General features: G+C 35.3%; 1 protein-coding gene across 2 annotated transcripts in view; it reads left to right on the top strand.

Annotated features, from left to right (window-relative positions):
• INTS6 (integrator complex subunit 6) overlaps positions 1-17,266 on the top strand; it is an 88,220-nt gene that overhangs the window by 8,366 nt on the left and 62,588 nt on the right. For both annotated transcript variants that reach the window (XM_067713010.1, XM_067713011.1), the window contains one exon: positions 15,961-16,050. In XM_067713010.1, coding sequence (XP_067569111.1) covers positions 15,961-16,050 — 90 coding nt within the window. The remainder of the gene's footprint in view (positions 1-15,960; positions 16,051-17,266) is intronic.

The following is a 17,266-nucleotide window of genomic DNA, read 5'->3' as shown; positions in this document are numbered from 1 at the left end:
CTTAGGTTCTTCAGGACCTTTTTTTTTTTTTTGATTCCATATATGTTACCATCTCTTTCTGACTTAACTTCACTCTGTATGACAGATTCTAGGTCCATCCACCTCACTACAGATAACTCAGTTTCATTTCTTTTTATGGCTGAGTAATATTCCATTGTATATATGTGCCACATCTTCTTTATCCATTCATCTGTTGATGGACACTTAGGTTGCTTCCATGTCCTGGCTATTGTAAATAGAGCTGCAGTGAACATTGTGGTACATGACTCTTTTTGAATTATGGTTTTCTCAGGGTATATTCCCAGTAGTGGGATTGCTGGGTTGTGTGGTAGTTCTACTTTTAATTTTTTAAGGAACCTTCCACACTGTTCTCCATAGTGGCTGTATCAGTTTACATTCCCACCAGCAGTGCAGGGGGGTTCCCTTTTCTTCACACCCTCTCCAGCATTTATTATTGTTCGTAGATTTTTTGATGATGGCCATTCTGACTGGTGTGAGCTGATACCTCATAGTAGTTTTGATTTGCATTTTTCTAATGATTAGTGATGTTGAGCCTTCTTTCCTGTGTTTGTTGGCAATCTGTATATCTTCTTTGGAGAAATGTCTATTTAGGTCTTCTGCCCATTTTTGGATTGGGTTTGTTTTTTTGATACTGAGCTGCTTGTAAATTTTGGAGATTAATCCTTTGTCAGTTGCTTCATCTGCAAATATTTTCTCGCATTCTGAGGGTTGTCTTTTCGTCTTGTTTATGTTTTCCTTTGCTGTGCAAAAGCTTTTAAGTTTCATTAGGTCCCATTTGTTTATTTTTGTTTTTATTTCCCTTTCTCTAGGAGGTGGGTCAAAAAGGATCTTGCCGTGATTTGTGTCATAGAGTGTTCTGCCTATGTTTTATAGCTTTATAGTGTTTGGCCTTATATTTAGATCTTTAATCCATTTTGAGTTTATTTTTGTGTATGGTGTTAGGGAGTGTTCTAACTTCATTCTTTTACATGTAGCTGTCCAGTTTTCCCAGCATCACTTTGAAGATGCTGTATTTTCTTCATTGTATTATTCTTGCCTCCTTTATCAAAAATAAGGTGATCATATGTGCGTGGATTTACCTCTGGGCTTTCTATCCTGTTCCATTGATCTATACTTCTGTTTTTGTGCCAGTACCATACTGTCTTGATTACTGTAGCTCTGTCTGAAGTCAGGGAGTCTGATTCCTCCAGCTCCATTTTTCTTTCTCAAGATTGCTTTGGCTATTCGGGGCCTTTTGTGTTTCCATATACATTGTACAATTTTTTGTTCTAGTTCTGTGAAAAATGCCATTGGTAGTTGATAGGGATTGCATTGAATCTGTAGATTGGTTTGGGTAGTATAGTCATTTTCGCAGTGTTGATTCTTCCAATCCAGTAACATGGTATATCTCTCCATCTGTTTGTATCATCTTTAATTTCTTTCATCAGTCTCTTATAGTTTTCTGCGTAGAGGTCTTTTGTCTCCTTAGGTAGGTTTATTCCTAGGTATTTTATTCTTTTTGTTGCAGTGGTAAATGGGAGTGTTTCCTTAATTTCTCTTTCAGGTTTTTCATCATTAGTGTATAGGAATGCAGGAGATTTCTGTGCATTAATTTTGTATCCTGCTACTCTACCAATATCATTGATTAGCTCTAGTAGTTTTCTGGTAGCATCTTTAGGATTCTGTATGTATAGTATTGTGTCATCTGTGAGCATTAGTTTTAAAGGTGGTAATTTAAATGACAAATTTCAAGACCCAGGTTTTATTTTCTTTGAAAATACTTGCTATAATTTATCTTCATAATTTTATACTCTAAATCTGTTTTCTAAAGGATCAAAAAACCACCCTGTGTGTTTTTTTAAAAAGAGAATGAAAAAGAATATCCTGAAGACATCAATTGCATTCTTAATTATAAATTATTGAAAATAAATCAGAAGTATAAAAGGTAAATAACACGTTCCATTTCTTCAAAGAAATTTTTATTTTCCCTTTATGCAGAAGAATGTCAATAATTATGTATTAAACTGTACAGCTGAAAATTAAAAAGCCAGGAACAAATATTTGAATGAAAGAATTTCACTTATTCATTTATTTTCAATTGATTTAAGGTCATTTATGGTCAGAATTAGCTAAAAGTATTGTTCAGCCATGTTTGTGTTATGGATTTCTCCAAGGAGATCATATAATATTTTATAACTTGAAATTTTCCTAAATATTTAAAATTATTTTTAGTCATCATAATCCTTCACTCAAATTTATACTCTTATAAGTAAAATCATCTTGGTGGGTTTCTTTTCTTTGGTTGGTCAGTGCTCACGTATACCAGCCCTGTTTTCTTTCATTTTATTTTATTTTATTTTTTAATTCTTATTTTGTTTTTGTTTTTTTGACTGGGGCACTTGGCTTGCGGGATCTTAGTTCCCCGACCAGATACTGAACCCAGGCCCTTGGCAGTGAAAGCGCAGAGTCCTAACCACTGAACTGCCAGGGGATTCCCTGTTTCCTTTCATTTTAAATAAGTAATTTCTTTATACAAACTTAATTTTCATTTAGCCCTATTATTAATCTGTTTAATTTAAGCATGGTCCGAAACCATAAAGTACTGAGTCTTTTGGGTTTTGTTTTTGTTTGTCTTTATTGCCTGATCCCTCTTCTTTCCCCCCAACCTTTTCTGTTGAGATATACCTTAAATACACATATTCTAATTATGAAGCTTAGTAAAATTTTAAATACACTCTTGGAAAAAAAATTGAACTTTTTGCATCTACTGACAGAACTTTTCAGTAGATTTTTTGTAAATATTATTATGGTTATTGTTTCCCAGAGCTTTATAATTGAAAGTGATGTTAGATTCCATCTTCCTCATTGTATTAATGTAGAAAGTAAGGCCCAGAAAAGTTAAAATGCTGAATTTCTTCACATTATGAAAAATTTCAAAAGAGAGCAATTGGTTATGAAACAGTCATGCAGATTTTATTAGTAATTTGTATTTTATTTAAGAGCAAATTTTACTGGAAGGTATAGCCAGTAGATCTGAGTCCCTCTGGGTGGGGGTGTATCAGTAACTCTCCAATGAAATGTGTGTCCTTTCAGTTCCTCTGTGAAAAGCAGGCGTTTCATTTTGTCATTGTGTTACACTTAGCTTTTCTTGTAACACCTGTTAAAATACAGTTTTTTACATTCAGTTGGATTTTCTTCCCACTCCCTCCTCCCTCCCAACTCCTTGAAAAAAAAAAAAAAAAGTGTGAACATGGGGGATAGTTGCCAGGATTTTATACCATTCTTAATTTAAGGCCTGGATGCTAATATGTATGTGTGTGTGTGTATATATACACACACACACACACACACATACTGTTTGATTTCATATTCATAGTTTATTTAACGTTTCTGATGTAGTTAATACAGGACTATTAACCTAGTCCGTTAATTAGTTGACTTTTCCCATGTAGTGTGCCAGTATTACTGCTATAATTATAAGTTTTTACCTGGACAGCTTTGTAACTAGTTAACTATCAATTAGTTTCCTTTGACGTAAGATACTTTTGAAAATCTCTAAGCATTGTTGTTAAGATTCAGAAAAATCTGTTTGGCTCTATGAATTCCTAGTCCACCCATGGGTTCCTGGCAAGTCATGTAATCTCTCTCAGCCTCAGTTTCCCCATTAGGAAAATAGAATGAAATAATCTATCTTGCAGGATTGTGGTAAAAATTGAGTGATATATGGTATAATTTGTTATTGTAATACACGTATTACCATTTTTGTGAATTTCCTTTTATTTAAATTTTAAAAATTGGAATTGTGGGTAGAGTATTTTATCCAGCTTTTTAAAGAACAAGAATTGTGGTGATAGGGAAAGAACTACTTCATTAGAACTGACTTGCCTGGCTCTGGGGCTACTAGCTTATGTTGTATTGACTGACAAGTCCCTTAACCTCACTGAGCCTCAAATTTCTCATCCACAAAATGGTGGTAATACCAATCTTGAAAAAGTTTTTAAGGATTGGAAATAATTTTTTTTTTTTTTTTTTTTTTGCGGTACGCGGGCCTCTCACTGTTGTGGCCTCTCCCGCCGGGGAGCACAGGCTCCGGACGTGCAGGCTCAGCGGCCATGGCTCCCGGGCCCAGCCGCTCCGCAGCACGAACCCGTGTCCCCTGCATCGGCAGGCGGACTCTCAATCACTGCGCCACCAGGGAAGCCCTGGAAATAATTTTGTTAATCATCTAGCAAAGTGCCTGCTTGGAAAAGGTTTATAATCTGAAACCTTTGAGAAAAAACAAAAGTTTTTTCATAACCCAATATGTATACATCACAAGAAGCTAGAATTAGCTGTCCAGCAGTTGCAGCTAAAGTAAATTTTCTTGCCATAGGGAACATAATGGTTTTTGGCTTTGAAATGAAGCTCTGTAGATAACTCCAAAAATACTTTCCCCTTGGAGTTACAAAAGTCTTTTCCCCCACATCTCTAATTCTTATTCAGAAATGGTTTAATAACAGTACTTCAAACAAACAAACATGTTTTTGATTTTCAAAGCAAGAAAGGTTTCAAGCTTCTTTGAGGAAATTTAGATCTTGGCCCATTTTTAGGGCCTTGTAACAGTATATTTTAGAATTCAGGTTGCTGATGATTAGGATGGGGTGGAGGATGTCATTGTGCAGAAGAAAGGTCAAATGTAAAAGGTGTGATCCATTTTATTGTTTGTAATGTAGATTTATGTGGGAAAAGAACATAATAGGATGACCCTAGGAAGGATTATTTTATGTGATGATATTTCTCTTTTAGGGCCTATGTGATTTGAAATTTGATTATTGGTATATTGAGAGATAGTTGTACCTCAAAAAAGTATTTTAACTTAAAAATCTTATAATTAAGAGGATTAGTTTTAATCAGAGGACCAATTTATCAGCCTAGTGATGACTTAGCAAAACTTATTCTAGGTCCTACATACGCTTGCCTTTTTTATCTTTGCCTTAAAAGGAAATGACGTTTTAACATTTTCCATCTATTAGTTTTGCTCAGAGAAGCTGGGGAACATGTGAAGGTCCTTGGGAGGATTATATCATCTAAAAAACTTTATTATAGAAAGGAAAACAGTTCTGAGTATGTGAGAAAAAGTAATTGTAGCATTAGCTTATTAGGTAATGTAATTTGTAACTAGTCATTGACAGGATTGATGCTGGCATGTTGAAGGAAAACTCTCACTTTGTCTTCAAGCTGGTGAACCTAGTTAGATATTAGGAAACATCAACAAAGTCTGCTTATTCTGGAGTGCAGACACTGGAAGCATCCAAACAACTATTCTGAAAGGATTAAAAACAATTGATTATTTTTAATCACAGAAATTGAAGATGATTGAGTATGCAGTTCTCTGTGAAAGGTTAGACTGCAAACCACAGTGGATGATGTTACAAAGCCTGGGTCCCTAAGATAATGACAAATAATAGTACTTTTGGATTATTAGGAATAAGCAAAGTGATGTTTTTGTAGCCTCTGATGTAATGCTTGAGTTGTGATGGTTCCTGATCATTTATGTACTTTGGAAGGTAATAACTAATGTAGAATTTTGAATTTTTGTTGTACATTTTAAATTGTCAATCCCATTTCTCAAACCAGTAAGTTAGAAGGAATACCCAAGTAATTGCATTCAGAAAATTGGGCCTAAATCAAATAGTAGAAAGAGTAAGAGATCTTTACATCTAAATTTTATTGTTAATCAAGAAGGGATAATATCTAATCCCAAACAAGATTATATTTAATGTAAATCCTAATCTAAAAAAGAGTTATCTTGTCATGTTCTTAGAGCTTCCATTTCAGTGAGCTATAGTATCAATCAAAAACATGTAGCGATCTGTGCAGGCACCCACCCATCCATATGTGACATCTGCTTTTTCATGAGGTTCATTTCTAACTTAAAACCTTGGTGGATTTGTATGTATAGATAGGAAGGCTTGTAAAAATTTGTTTTTAACAGTAGAACCCAAATATTATGTGGTTAGTTTTTTGTTTCCCAAATGTGTCATCTATTTTGAAAAATTTAAATCTATAAACACTTGGGAAGGTGCTTAGCATGAGCATCAGTAAATGTTTGAATCAGAATTTAGCAAGAATGAATTTCTAGAAACTCTTTACTCAAGTTCATATACCTGTATAATGGATTTGGAGAAATTTAAATATTTCCTCCTAAAAAAACTTACTGAAATTGGGTTACCACAAATTCTTTCCTAGAAAACGAAAATTCCATATATTATATATATATATTTTTTTTTACAAAGCAGGGCCCCTTAAAACCTAATCTTGCATTTTGATTTATCCAATTAACTTATTTTGAGGTTGACCTTAAGCCATAGCATATGGGAAATAATAGACTATTAGTTTTTCCAAGTGCTTATCATGAATTATTTTCCTTTATGAAGTTTAATACTTGATCGCTAACTTTACTGATATGCAGTATTTATTAGGCAGTTCTTCATTTTCAGTAGTAGTCTTAAAGATACTTAGGTAGAATGCTGTGGTTGAATTCCATCTTTTTTGTAGGATAGCTGTGGTATGTGTGAATGATTCTTTTGAGAGCATATTCATAGTGTGGATGTTTAGAAGGAAGTAATGATAATGGTTAAAGATGTGATTTAATCAGACTTTTGCAAAAGTAATATCTGTAGGTTTGGTGTAGTCAACAACCCAAGGAGATGATTATTTTTGATAGAATAGGCAGATCTGTATGAGTTTTTTTTTTTTGAGGTTAAATTAATTTGCAGCATTATTGCTGTATAACTTTACCTATCTTTGAAAGTGTGTTTTCATCTTGGCTTTTATTTTTTTACTTTTTCTGTTATGGTTCTAACATGTTTTTTTTTAAATTATTTTATTTTTTTGGCTGTGTTGCGCAGCTTGTGGGATCTTAGTTGCCTGACAAGGGATCAAACCTGGGCCCTCGTTGGTGAGAGCACAGAGCCCTAACCATTGGACTGCCAGGGAATTCCCTAACATGTTTATTATTATATGCTTTGCTGGAATTAAGTTAATACCACATAATCCATTTAGTATAATGGATGTATTAGGTTCTTTATCCAGAATGTTAGTATTTCTTAAGTAAAATTATATTTCTTACACCCTCATTACTCTTTTTATGCCAGTATAAACACTGTTTACCTGCTACTATGTATTAAATAATGCCAAAACCAAGTATTTATTTGTTAGAGTAATCTTATCCAAATTTTAGACTCCAGTTCAGATGTAAAACTCAAAATTCTGTGAAATTATTTAAATATTTAAATATATTTAATTTATATTACTTTCCTTTGATGTACTCATTGTTAGTCTTATCAGTCATTGAGTTTAACATTCATCTTTTTCACAAAGTCAAGCTAGTAATTCTTCAGTTCTTAACAGTGAATATTTTTTACATTACTACTACAGCTGACCCTTGAATGACACTTACATGTGGAATTTTTTCTTGCATACTACAGTACTACACAGTCGGAGGCTGGTTGAATCTGAGGTTGCGGAGTCACAGATATGAAGGTCCGACTATAAAGTTATATGTGTATTTTTGACTGTGCAAGGGTCAGCGCCCCTCAACCCCTTGCGTTCAAGGATCAGCTATATTTAGTTTATTATTTAAATCAAATCCTAGGATATTGCTCCTTACTCATTATGTTAAAATAAATATATGAGATTCCCTCCTACTTTTGCTCAAGTCTTATTATTCCATCTGTTTCTAATGCTATTTTTTTTTTTTTTTGCGGTACGCGGGCCTGTCACTGTTGTGCCCTCTCCCTTTGCGGAGCACAGGCTCCGGACGCGCAGGCTCAGCGGCCATGGCTCACGGGCCCAGCCGCTCCGCGGCACGTGGGATCCTCCCGGACCGGGGCACAAACCCGTGTCCCCTGCATCGGCAGGCGGACTCTCAACCACTGCGCCACCAGGGAAACCCTAATGCTATTTTTTAAAAAATAAGGAATTAAATAGATAAAGGAACTGTATTGGTACACAATTGTATAATGGCATTACTTGAAACTAAAAATATATTTCTTTTAATGGGGAATTTTAACATGTTTTTCTTTAGTTTATACTTTAATGTATTCTAAGTACTAGGTTTCTATACACTAGGAGATTTTTTTTTAAGTTTTATTTTTGGATACTATGCACATTTTAATTTTGAAGAGTACTTGTTTTGAATATGTAATAAATGCACGTGGTTAAAAAGTTAAAGCATTAGAGAAAGTTATACAGTTGCTCACTTCAGTTCTTCAGAGGCAACCACGATTAATCAGTTTATAGTGTGTATCCTTCAGAAATCTTTTGTATGTAGTTGAAGGTATTTTAAAAGCAGTGATTTTTTTTTTTGCTTTTTTAGCAAAAACTTTTTTTTGAATTTTATTTATTTATACATACAGCAGGTTCTTATTAGTTATCCATTTTATACATATTAGTGTATATATGTCAATCCCAATCTCCCAGTTCATCACACCACCACCCAAAGCACTAATTTCTTAAGATGAATATCTGAGTTTTTACATCAAAAGACTTATTTATGCCACACCACTTGGGATCTTGACTCTAAAAGTAATCTTGCTGAATTTGAAAACAAACATAAAACTTGTAAATCTGGCCTTGGAATATTGATTTTAATGTAAGCCTGTTGGGCCTTTACTGACTTAAATAATAATTATATTTTGTTTGGAATGTGTAATTAACGAGTTGTGCATTCATCCCTGTAATATAATGAACCCCCCCACCCTTTTTAAAAAAAAAGCTAAACAATATTAATGACAGTGAGTTATTGAATAGAAAATATAACTTGCACATCAAAACTATGATTTCATAGGTCTTATTGCTAGAGTTTGAGGCTAAAATAAAAAAAAGGAACTGATGTAAAGAAAAATATTAAGAATGTAAATATTAGTGCAGGTAGTAAGTAGATATTGAAAAAATTCTGGTTGTGGTATTCAAATGTCTGAAGTTTGAGCAATACTGAACTAAAGAATGTTATTCTGGTTGACTTGTGTTGCAAAGTATGTATTAAAAGCCTATTTTCTCAATTCTGTATAGTTGTAGAAGTGTTTATTAGTATTATGACTAATAAGGCTTTGGATGTGAATTGCAATCTAATACTTTTAGAAATAAGCTTAAAGTAGAAGAATATGTTTAATATTGATGTTTCTGTATTATATTTTTTTATAGAATCTGATTTTTGACAAATTATAAAGGGAAGTGTCAGAAAAAGTTTCTAAATGAATATGAGCTGGTTTATCATATTTTAGAACATATATTGTTACCTCTTTATTATCTATGGTAATAGAGAAAAATAAGGTAGATAATGCAGGACTCTTTTCATATTTTCAGTATTTATATAGATTTTACAGTGATGTAAATAAAGGGAAGCTAAAGCTCTAGTCTTGAACTTAACTTACAAAATTTTTAGCAGCAAGCCTGCTAGGTACTTGTCCCGTATATGCATGAGAACCTTTAGTGATGTAGTACTTATTTCTCAGGGCTGCCCTTTCCATTTCCTTACATTTTTGCTTGTTGTCACTGTAATTTACTTGAAAAGGAAGTTTTTTTTGTTTTTTTTTTTGTGGTACGCGGGCCTCTCACTGTTGTGGCATCTCCCGTTGTGGAGCACAGGCTCCGGACGCGCAGGCTCAGCGGGCATGGCTCACGGGCCCAGCCACTCCGCAGCATGTGGGATCTCCCCGGACCGGGGCACGAACCCGTGTCCCCTGCATCGGCAGGCGGACTCTCAACCACTGTGCCACCAGGAAAGCCCGAAAAGGAAGTTTTAGATTGAAAAAAAGCACGTGCTATTTCTGGAAGTTTTTGATTTTCTGCTAGGTAATATACTTTTAGCCTGGACGTATCATGTTATACATCTTAACATCTTTTTGGTTGATTTCTGTTGGCCATAGCTTTCCTGGCACATAGCAAAATAGCTAGCCGGTAATAGATGTGGGTTAGCCGAAGATGCTGTCACAGGAGCGAGCCAGAGAGTGAATCTTTGGTGTACATTTTCCCTGCCCTGGGAAAAGTGTAGCATAGACAGGCACTTGGCTGTCTTTCTGGGATTTGTTTAAAGCAGTGATAATCATGGTGGAGCATGGTGGCACGGAAAGAAAACTTGAGGCCTTTGGTCCTGCAGCAGAGGTAGCCACTAAAAGGTCTGCTGAATGCTCAGGGCTGCCTTCCTTTTGCTTCAGAAGATAATAAAGACATGTTTAAGGGTACAGTAAAATTCCTGTGCCTCATCCCCCAACATTTTAAATTTCTTGGGTAAAAGTAAAACTGCTGATTCTGAGAACCAGGTTAGTTTATATTTGAAGGTAAATTAGCCTTGATTTTATGTTTTCAAAACTATTTTTGCTAAATAACTTGTTTTAACATTTTCAAAAGCATTTTCTTTGCAAAAATGAAATAGGTTTTAGTGGATAAGACCTACTTACTTTAATTATATTCTTTAAATTGTCTTATTGAGATTTTATGCCTTAATTCATTTAACATCAGAATACTGTTAAATTATTGAGAGAACTTATGTGAAGTAAAAGTTTTTGTATTTGTCTTTAACAAAACTCTTTTACCTGAGACTTTTGACCAATATTAAAACCAAATTTTCTAAATGACAAGATTTCCATTAGTAAATATCTCTAGAGGTAGAGTATTATACTTTGCACTGTAGTTTTTGTTACATGTCTAGATTTCTTTATGCCAAAAACCAGTGCGAGTAAAACATATGAGTTTAGTTTTGCTAATGGCAAAAGTAAACTTTTAGTCCCTCTACTGGCTGCCTTTGTTGTAGCAGAGCTTAAATTTTTTTTTTTTTTTCTTTTCAACTCTTAACTAAGATAAAGTCTAGCTTTATGACCAAGGTGAATTTTGAGGCAAATTCTAATATGAACTGTCCCCAAATTGAGTGACTTTGTAAACAAACTCATTAAGAATAAAAATGTAAAGTAGTGACTTTTAAATATAGAGATTTGAGAATTATTAAACTTCAGAGGCTTGGCCCTGAATAGCTAAAAACATTATATTACACTGATTAAATCATAACTTTAGACTTTTGAAATGTTAAATTATTTTTTGTAAAACGTGAAAAAAAATAATCTTGTGATACTGGCAGACAACCAAAATGTATTTTAGTTTGCTGGATAAAAGAGAATGTCAGAGAAAGATGCCAGTTACTTATGCACTTCTGCCAAGAGTAAGTGTACTACCAAAGGCAGAGGAAGAGCAGCCTAAAACTATACATGAGAAGCTTCATGGCGCAACATGGTCTGCTCACTTGCTGCAAGTGATTTAAAAATTTATGCTTAGATAAATGTTAAGACAATCAGCTTTATATAGAGGTCGGGATAACTTTTCCCTGAAGAAAAAAACCCCTCCTTTTGTGTATAAATTACGTTTGTTAAATCATTATTCTAATTAAAAAAAATTTTTGTTTATTTTTGGCTGTGTCGGGTCTTCGTTGCAGCATGTGGGATCTTCGATGAGGCACCTGGGATCTTTCCTTGCGGCACGCAGACTCTTTGTTGTGGTGGGCAGGCTTCTCTCTACTTGTGGTGTGCGGGTTTTCTCTTCTCTAGTTGTGGCGTGTAGGCTACAGGGTGCGTGGGCTCTATAGTTGTGGCGCACAGGTTCCAGAGTGCGTGGGCTCTGTAGTTTTGCAGGACGCGGGCTTTCTAGTTGAGGCGCACGAGCTCAGTAGTTCTGGTGCGTGGGCTTAGTTGCCCCATGGCATGTGGAATCTTAGTTCCCCGACCAGGGATGGAACCCAAGTCCCCCCGCATTGTAAGGAGGATTCTTTACCATTGGACCACCAGGGAAGTCCCTCATTATTGTAATTTTTATCATAACTAACACTATTGCTTTTCTTATTGTGATTCTTGACTAAACTCTTTCACCTTAGAAAGGAAGGGATCTTAGGCACAGTAGGGTTAAGTGACTAAACAGATGAAATGAGGATAGCCATATTCTTCTTTACTTTTCTTTGCCTTTGATCTTTACCTGTATTTTCCAAAATTTAAAGTCATTAAAAACTTAATATTTATTTTTTTGTTTGTATGTAAAGTGAAAGTTGATTGAAGTTATATAGTTTTCAAAAGTAAATGATATCTATCTATATAGCATTTTGTTTTACTGTGTTTTTGCTGGGAGGTGGTATATTGATTTATATATAGAAAAAATGGTAGGTAAGACATCACAGAGCAACAGGAAACCAAGTAATGGAATAGTCCTACTGTACGTAGTTAATTTTACTGCAGATAGAATATAGTAAACCAAACTACTTGTAATAACATTCATTGTTGTGTGACTGTGGCACAACCCAGGTTGGTGTAGAATTGTATTCAAGAGAATTTAGCTGCTACCAGTAGGACCTTCAGATGCTGTAGAAAGACCATGCGATTTAGAGTTGGAATCATGTTCTGGCATTGCCAGTTACAACTGTGTGACTGAGGGTTATATTGTTTAATCTCCCTGAACATTTTACCTCACCAAGTTTTTAGGGTCAGATGAGATAAATATAAGTGCTTTATTGTTATTATTAAGTACCTGGTTATTACAGTATTTCCAGGCATAGACTCCGAGGAGTATCATGTGTATAAGACTCTAGTAAAGTATCAATTGAAAGCTTTGTTGTCAAGGAAAAAGTAACTTTGATTTTAGTGTTTGAATGTAGCTTAAATTTTTTTTTTTTGCGGTACGTGGGCCTCTCACTGCTGTGGCCTCTCCCTTTGCTGAGCATAGGCTCCGGACGCGCAGGCTCAGCGGCCATGGCTCACGGGCCCAGCCACTCCGCGGCATGTGGGATCTTCCCGGACCTGGGCACGAACCCGTGTCCCCTGCATCGGCAGGCAGACTCTCAACCACTGCGCCACCAGGGAAGCCCCTAGCTTAAATTTTAATAACTCAGACTTTTTGCTAAATTTGAATACATTTGAACTTGACTTTTAGACATTGTGGTTCTTTAGAAAGTACATATTAGCTTTTGGGTGGACATCATCATCCGTAAAGTTCTTAATGACTGTAGACCATTGTCGTTTAATTATAAATATGACCAATCCTTCGGCGGATAATTCTGATCATGCTTACACAGAAATAAGAATAGATGGGTGTCCAACTTTTGATCAGAAAGTATGACTTTGATTTAGGTTAAAAAGTAAAGGTGATACAGAGATACTTTTGCAAGTATTTAGTCCATGCTCTAGTGGCATTAACAGATTTGCATGTCAGCCAAAGTAATTTTAGCTTAAGAGTGAAAGCGAGGTACAATAGTTTCGAAGATACTAGGACTTCTTGATTTTCTTTATCTCCCTTTGCTAATTTTTGAGCTAAAATGGTATTTGTAGAGACCAGGAGAGGAGAGTTATTACAGGTACATAGGTACATCGTTTATGATGTGTGAGAGTAGTGATTATGTATCATGCACTTAACACAATTCCTATATATGATAGCCACTCAGTAAATGATTGAATGACAAACATGAATGAATGGACAATGGATGGTTGGACATATGTAGGAAGGAGGTGGTATACCCTTGTAGCCTAGCAAATTGTTATATGTTAAGTTTGGGAAGCGCTCATTTATATTGAGGTAAAGGTAAGTAACATCTATATATTTTGAAGCTTGTTGAAGTTTGAGTAATTCCGAGTGGCTCTGTGAACTTGGGCAGGTCTATGTTAGGCTATAATCAGTGAATCAATATTTAACTGTCCAGTGCTTAGATATTTTGTGCTCGGTGCTGAGGAAGAATTATGACATGATCCTTGCCTTCAGTGTATTCAAACAGGAAACAATAGCAAACAGTACAAAATGGTGTATTTTTAAAGAAGTGCAGTAAAAACGCATAACAAAATTTACCACCTTAACCATTTTTAAGTGTCGAGTTCAGTAGTGTTAATTACATATACGTTGTTGTGTGAGGTGTTGTATATTTAAATTGAAAATATGGGAATGAGAGGATAAATGCTGTGGGGAAGCGGGATTCAAAATGTACTCCATGAAAGCACTCCAAATCCAATTTTATTTGAGGAAATGTTATATTTATACTTTTATTTACTTAAGTTTGAAAACGACCACTATTAAAATTTGGAAAGGGAAAGGGCTGAATTATTCAAGGCCAGAGTAATCAGGGAAAGTTTCAAGGCAGAAGAGGAAGATTTAAACTGGGCCTTAAAAAATGATTAGGAATTGGATGGGTTGTGGGCAGGGAAAAGGAAAAGCATTCTTCTTGATGGAGCCAATCAAAGCTCAGAGGTTGGGGATATGAACATTGCCTATTTCTCGATTAAAGAGAAGATCTGCATTATGAGAATTTATTGTTTATGTTGGGGGTGAATGGTGTGTAATGTAATGTCTCCCAAAATGTGTTCCATCTGCCATGAATGTTGTGGAGGAGGAAGGGAAGGGAAATTCTTGTCTTTCTCCTGCAAGGTTCTAGTAACATTTGAATGCGACTGTGCATTTGAGAGCTTAAAAGGTTGTATCCAACATATTTTAATTTTATATGAGCAGAGGAAGTTTTCTCTACCTGGAACCATTGTTTCTTGGACACCAGTTTGAAAACTGTATATGCCACCTACATACACTTTCTTGACTTGATCAAGAAATTTAATATACCAGATATCCCCCTGCTCCCACTTTATGATTAGATTATAATCACAGTTACCGTATGTGAAAAGTGTTGGTAAACTCATTCAACAAATACGGAGTATGTACTGTAATCTGCTAATGATTGAGAGTTATATACATGTAAGGAAAATGTTACAGAACCACAAGATATTACATGCATATAACCCTTCTACATTCTTGCTATTCTATGTATGGTCAGTGAACATTAGCGTCTCCTAGCCTGCAGTCTTGTTAGAAATGTGAAACCTTAGTCTTTGTCCCAGACTTATTGAACCAGAGCCTGCATTTTATTAAGATCACCAAGTGATTCATATGCCCATTAAAGTGTGCATTTGTCGTATGCTGTTTTACATCATATGCAACACAACTTTGTTCTGTCCTTTCTTGAACACTGTTAGTAGCAGAGAATTTGATACCTTTGATTTCCAGCTTAGGGTTTACCCTCTTGAAACTTCTACCCTCTGGTCATGGTTTTGTCTTAAAGAGTTATACAGAATCTGCTTCAGTATCTCAAATGAGAGTCATTTATATGTAAAAGATAAGCTTATGTTTATCTGAGTCCCTAACAAAATGTGTCACCTAGAATTGATCATAGTACTCATAGAGTGACTTGGCCAGAGATTTGAATGGAAGTTATTGAAGTTATTTCACCTTAACTATAGAGCGTTTAAGAGCTCTGTGCCACTGTGTTCCATTGCCTCTGCTGCTGTTATTTTTCTACTCCTCTCGCCAAGCAATTTCTTTAAGTAGCCATCCTTCTTACTTTTAACTTTTCACATTGGACTGTTCTTAAATTTTGCTAAGCTCAGGGTAGGCCTAGTGTTTCTTTGGAACCGGCTCTTAGAGCCCTTCCATACTTAGTCACTTGGTTAGATACTTTGATTAAAGACATAGATTACTTGGTAAAGGATCACCTAGTATTTTGCCTTCCTCTTTAAGAAGTTTCTAAAGAAAATTACCTATTATTTTAATTTGTAATATCTAGATATGTCGAATCACTAGAATTGAAATGTAGGGTCCCTTTTAAGGAATTAAATACTTTTAGTTAAATAAATATAGATGCTCACTGTAAAAATTAATACAATACAAAAATGTAGAAAGAAGTGAAAAATCCATTTTTTCCTCTTTCTAATTCTAACCCTTCAAGGTTAACCTCTGTTTAGTTTACATTTCCTTCTAAACCTTTTAAAAAAATGTACAAAAGGTATGTGCTATAAATAAAATTTAAAAACAAGAAAGGGGGATTTATATACTGTTCTGAAAATTGACTTTTTACTCAGAAAAATTAAGCTGATCTCTAGACCTTAATACGATCAATGTGTTTTTTGACTTTAGGGAAGAAACCCTTTTTTTTTGGAGCCAGCAATAATTATTACAATTACTGATGGGAGCAAGTTGACTACTACCAGTGGAGTCCAGGATGAGGTAAGTTATGTTTATATCAGCATGGATTATGCAAATGCAGTTGAAAAATCTTTATTTATGTGTACATTGTAGGATATTGAAACCTTAAGTAAGTTTGCTCTTTATTTGGTGCAATCTAGAGTCATCTGGCTCCTAGAACTCATTTACTTTCTCTGTTGTTAGTAGCAATGGCCTCTAAATTTTCTTGAATAGGAATCCCTTCTGTGAAAAATTTTGGAGCCTACCACCCATCTCAATTATATATGTATTTTTGAGTTTATGTGAGGGTCACAGTGTCAGTTCATATATTAAATTTAGTAAAATGAATTCTTATTTTCAGGCTAAAAAAATGGAGACAGCATTCTAATAATTTCTTTCCATATTTCAGTGGTTTGTCATATGTACTGCACTATGGAGACTCCTAGACTAGAGTACAGCCAAGCCAAGAGGAGGTTAAAACTAGGAAAAGTGAAGGTGTTTGAGGATTTTAATTCTAAGTCAAATACCATATAAATAATTTACAGCTAACTTCACGTATTCTCTACTAGCATGCATTGTGCAGAGTTGGTTGTGTGTGATGTGATAGGGTGAGTGCAAGAGGTTTATTTTAACTTTAAGCTGTTTTTAGTTTAAAATTTGAACTGCTCTTTTTTTTGTTGTTGAGGCATGCGGGATCTTTCGTTGCGGCGCGTGGGCTCTCTGTTGTGGTGTGCAGGCTTCTCTCGAGTTGTGGCGTGTGGGTTTTCTCTTCTCTAGTTGTGGTGCACAGGCTCCAGGGCGCGTGGGCTCTGTAGTTTGCGGCACGCAGGCTCTAGTTGAAGTGCATGAGCTCAGTAGTTGTGGCACATGGGCTTAGTTGCCCCTCAGCATGTGGGATCTTAGTTCCCTGATCAGGGATTGAACCTGTGTCCCCTGCATTGCAAGGCAGATTCTTTACCACTGGACCACCAGGGAAGTCCCTGAACATTGCTTTTGAAGATTTCGTTTATTAAAATAGGTTGTTGTAGAAAGGAGATGGGTTAGGCTACTCTCTTTACTGCTTGCATTTGATTTAGAATCTTAATTTTAATTCTCACTGTATTTACACACGGTTTGATTAAGTAGGAAGAGTGTAGTCTTTAAGTTCAGTAATTTTTAGAAATACTTTCATTTGTGTGACATTGTGGAATGCAAACTGGATATGGAGTCAGGACACGTGGGTTCTAGTCATTGTTCAACTACTTTCTAGCAGTGAAGT

This window comes from Pseudorca crassidens, chromosome 18 (assembly GCF_039906515.1).
Source record: "Pseudorca crassidens isolate mPseCra1 chromosome 18, mPseCra1.hap1, whole genome shotgun sequence".
Taxonomy (NCBI): Eukaryota; Metazoa; Chordata; class Mammalia; order Artiodactyla; family Delphinidae; genus Pseudorca; species Pseudorca crassidens.
Note: the sequence above shows the minus strand (reverse complement) of the source record. Positions and strands in the feature narration are given on the sequence as shown.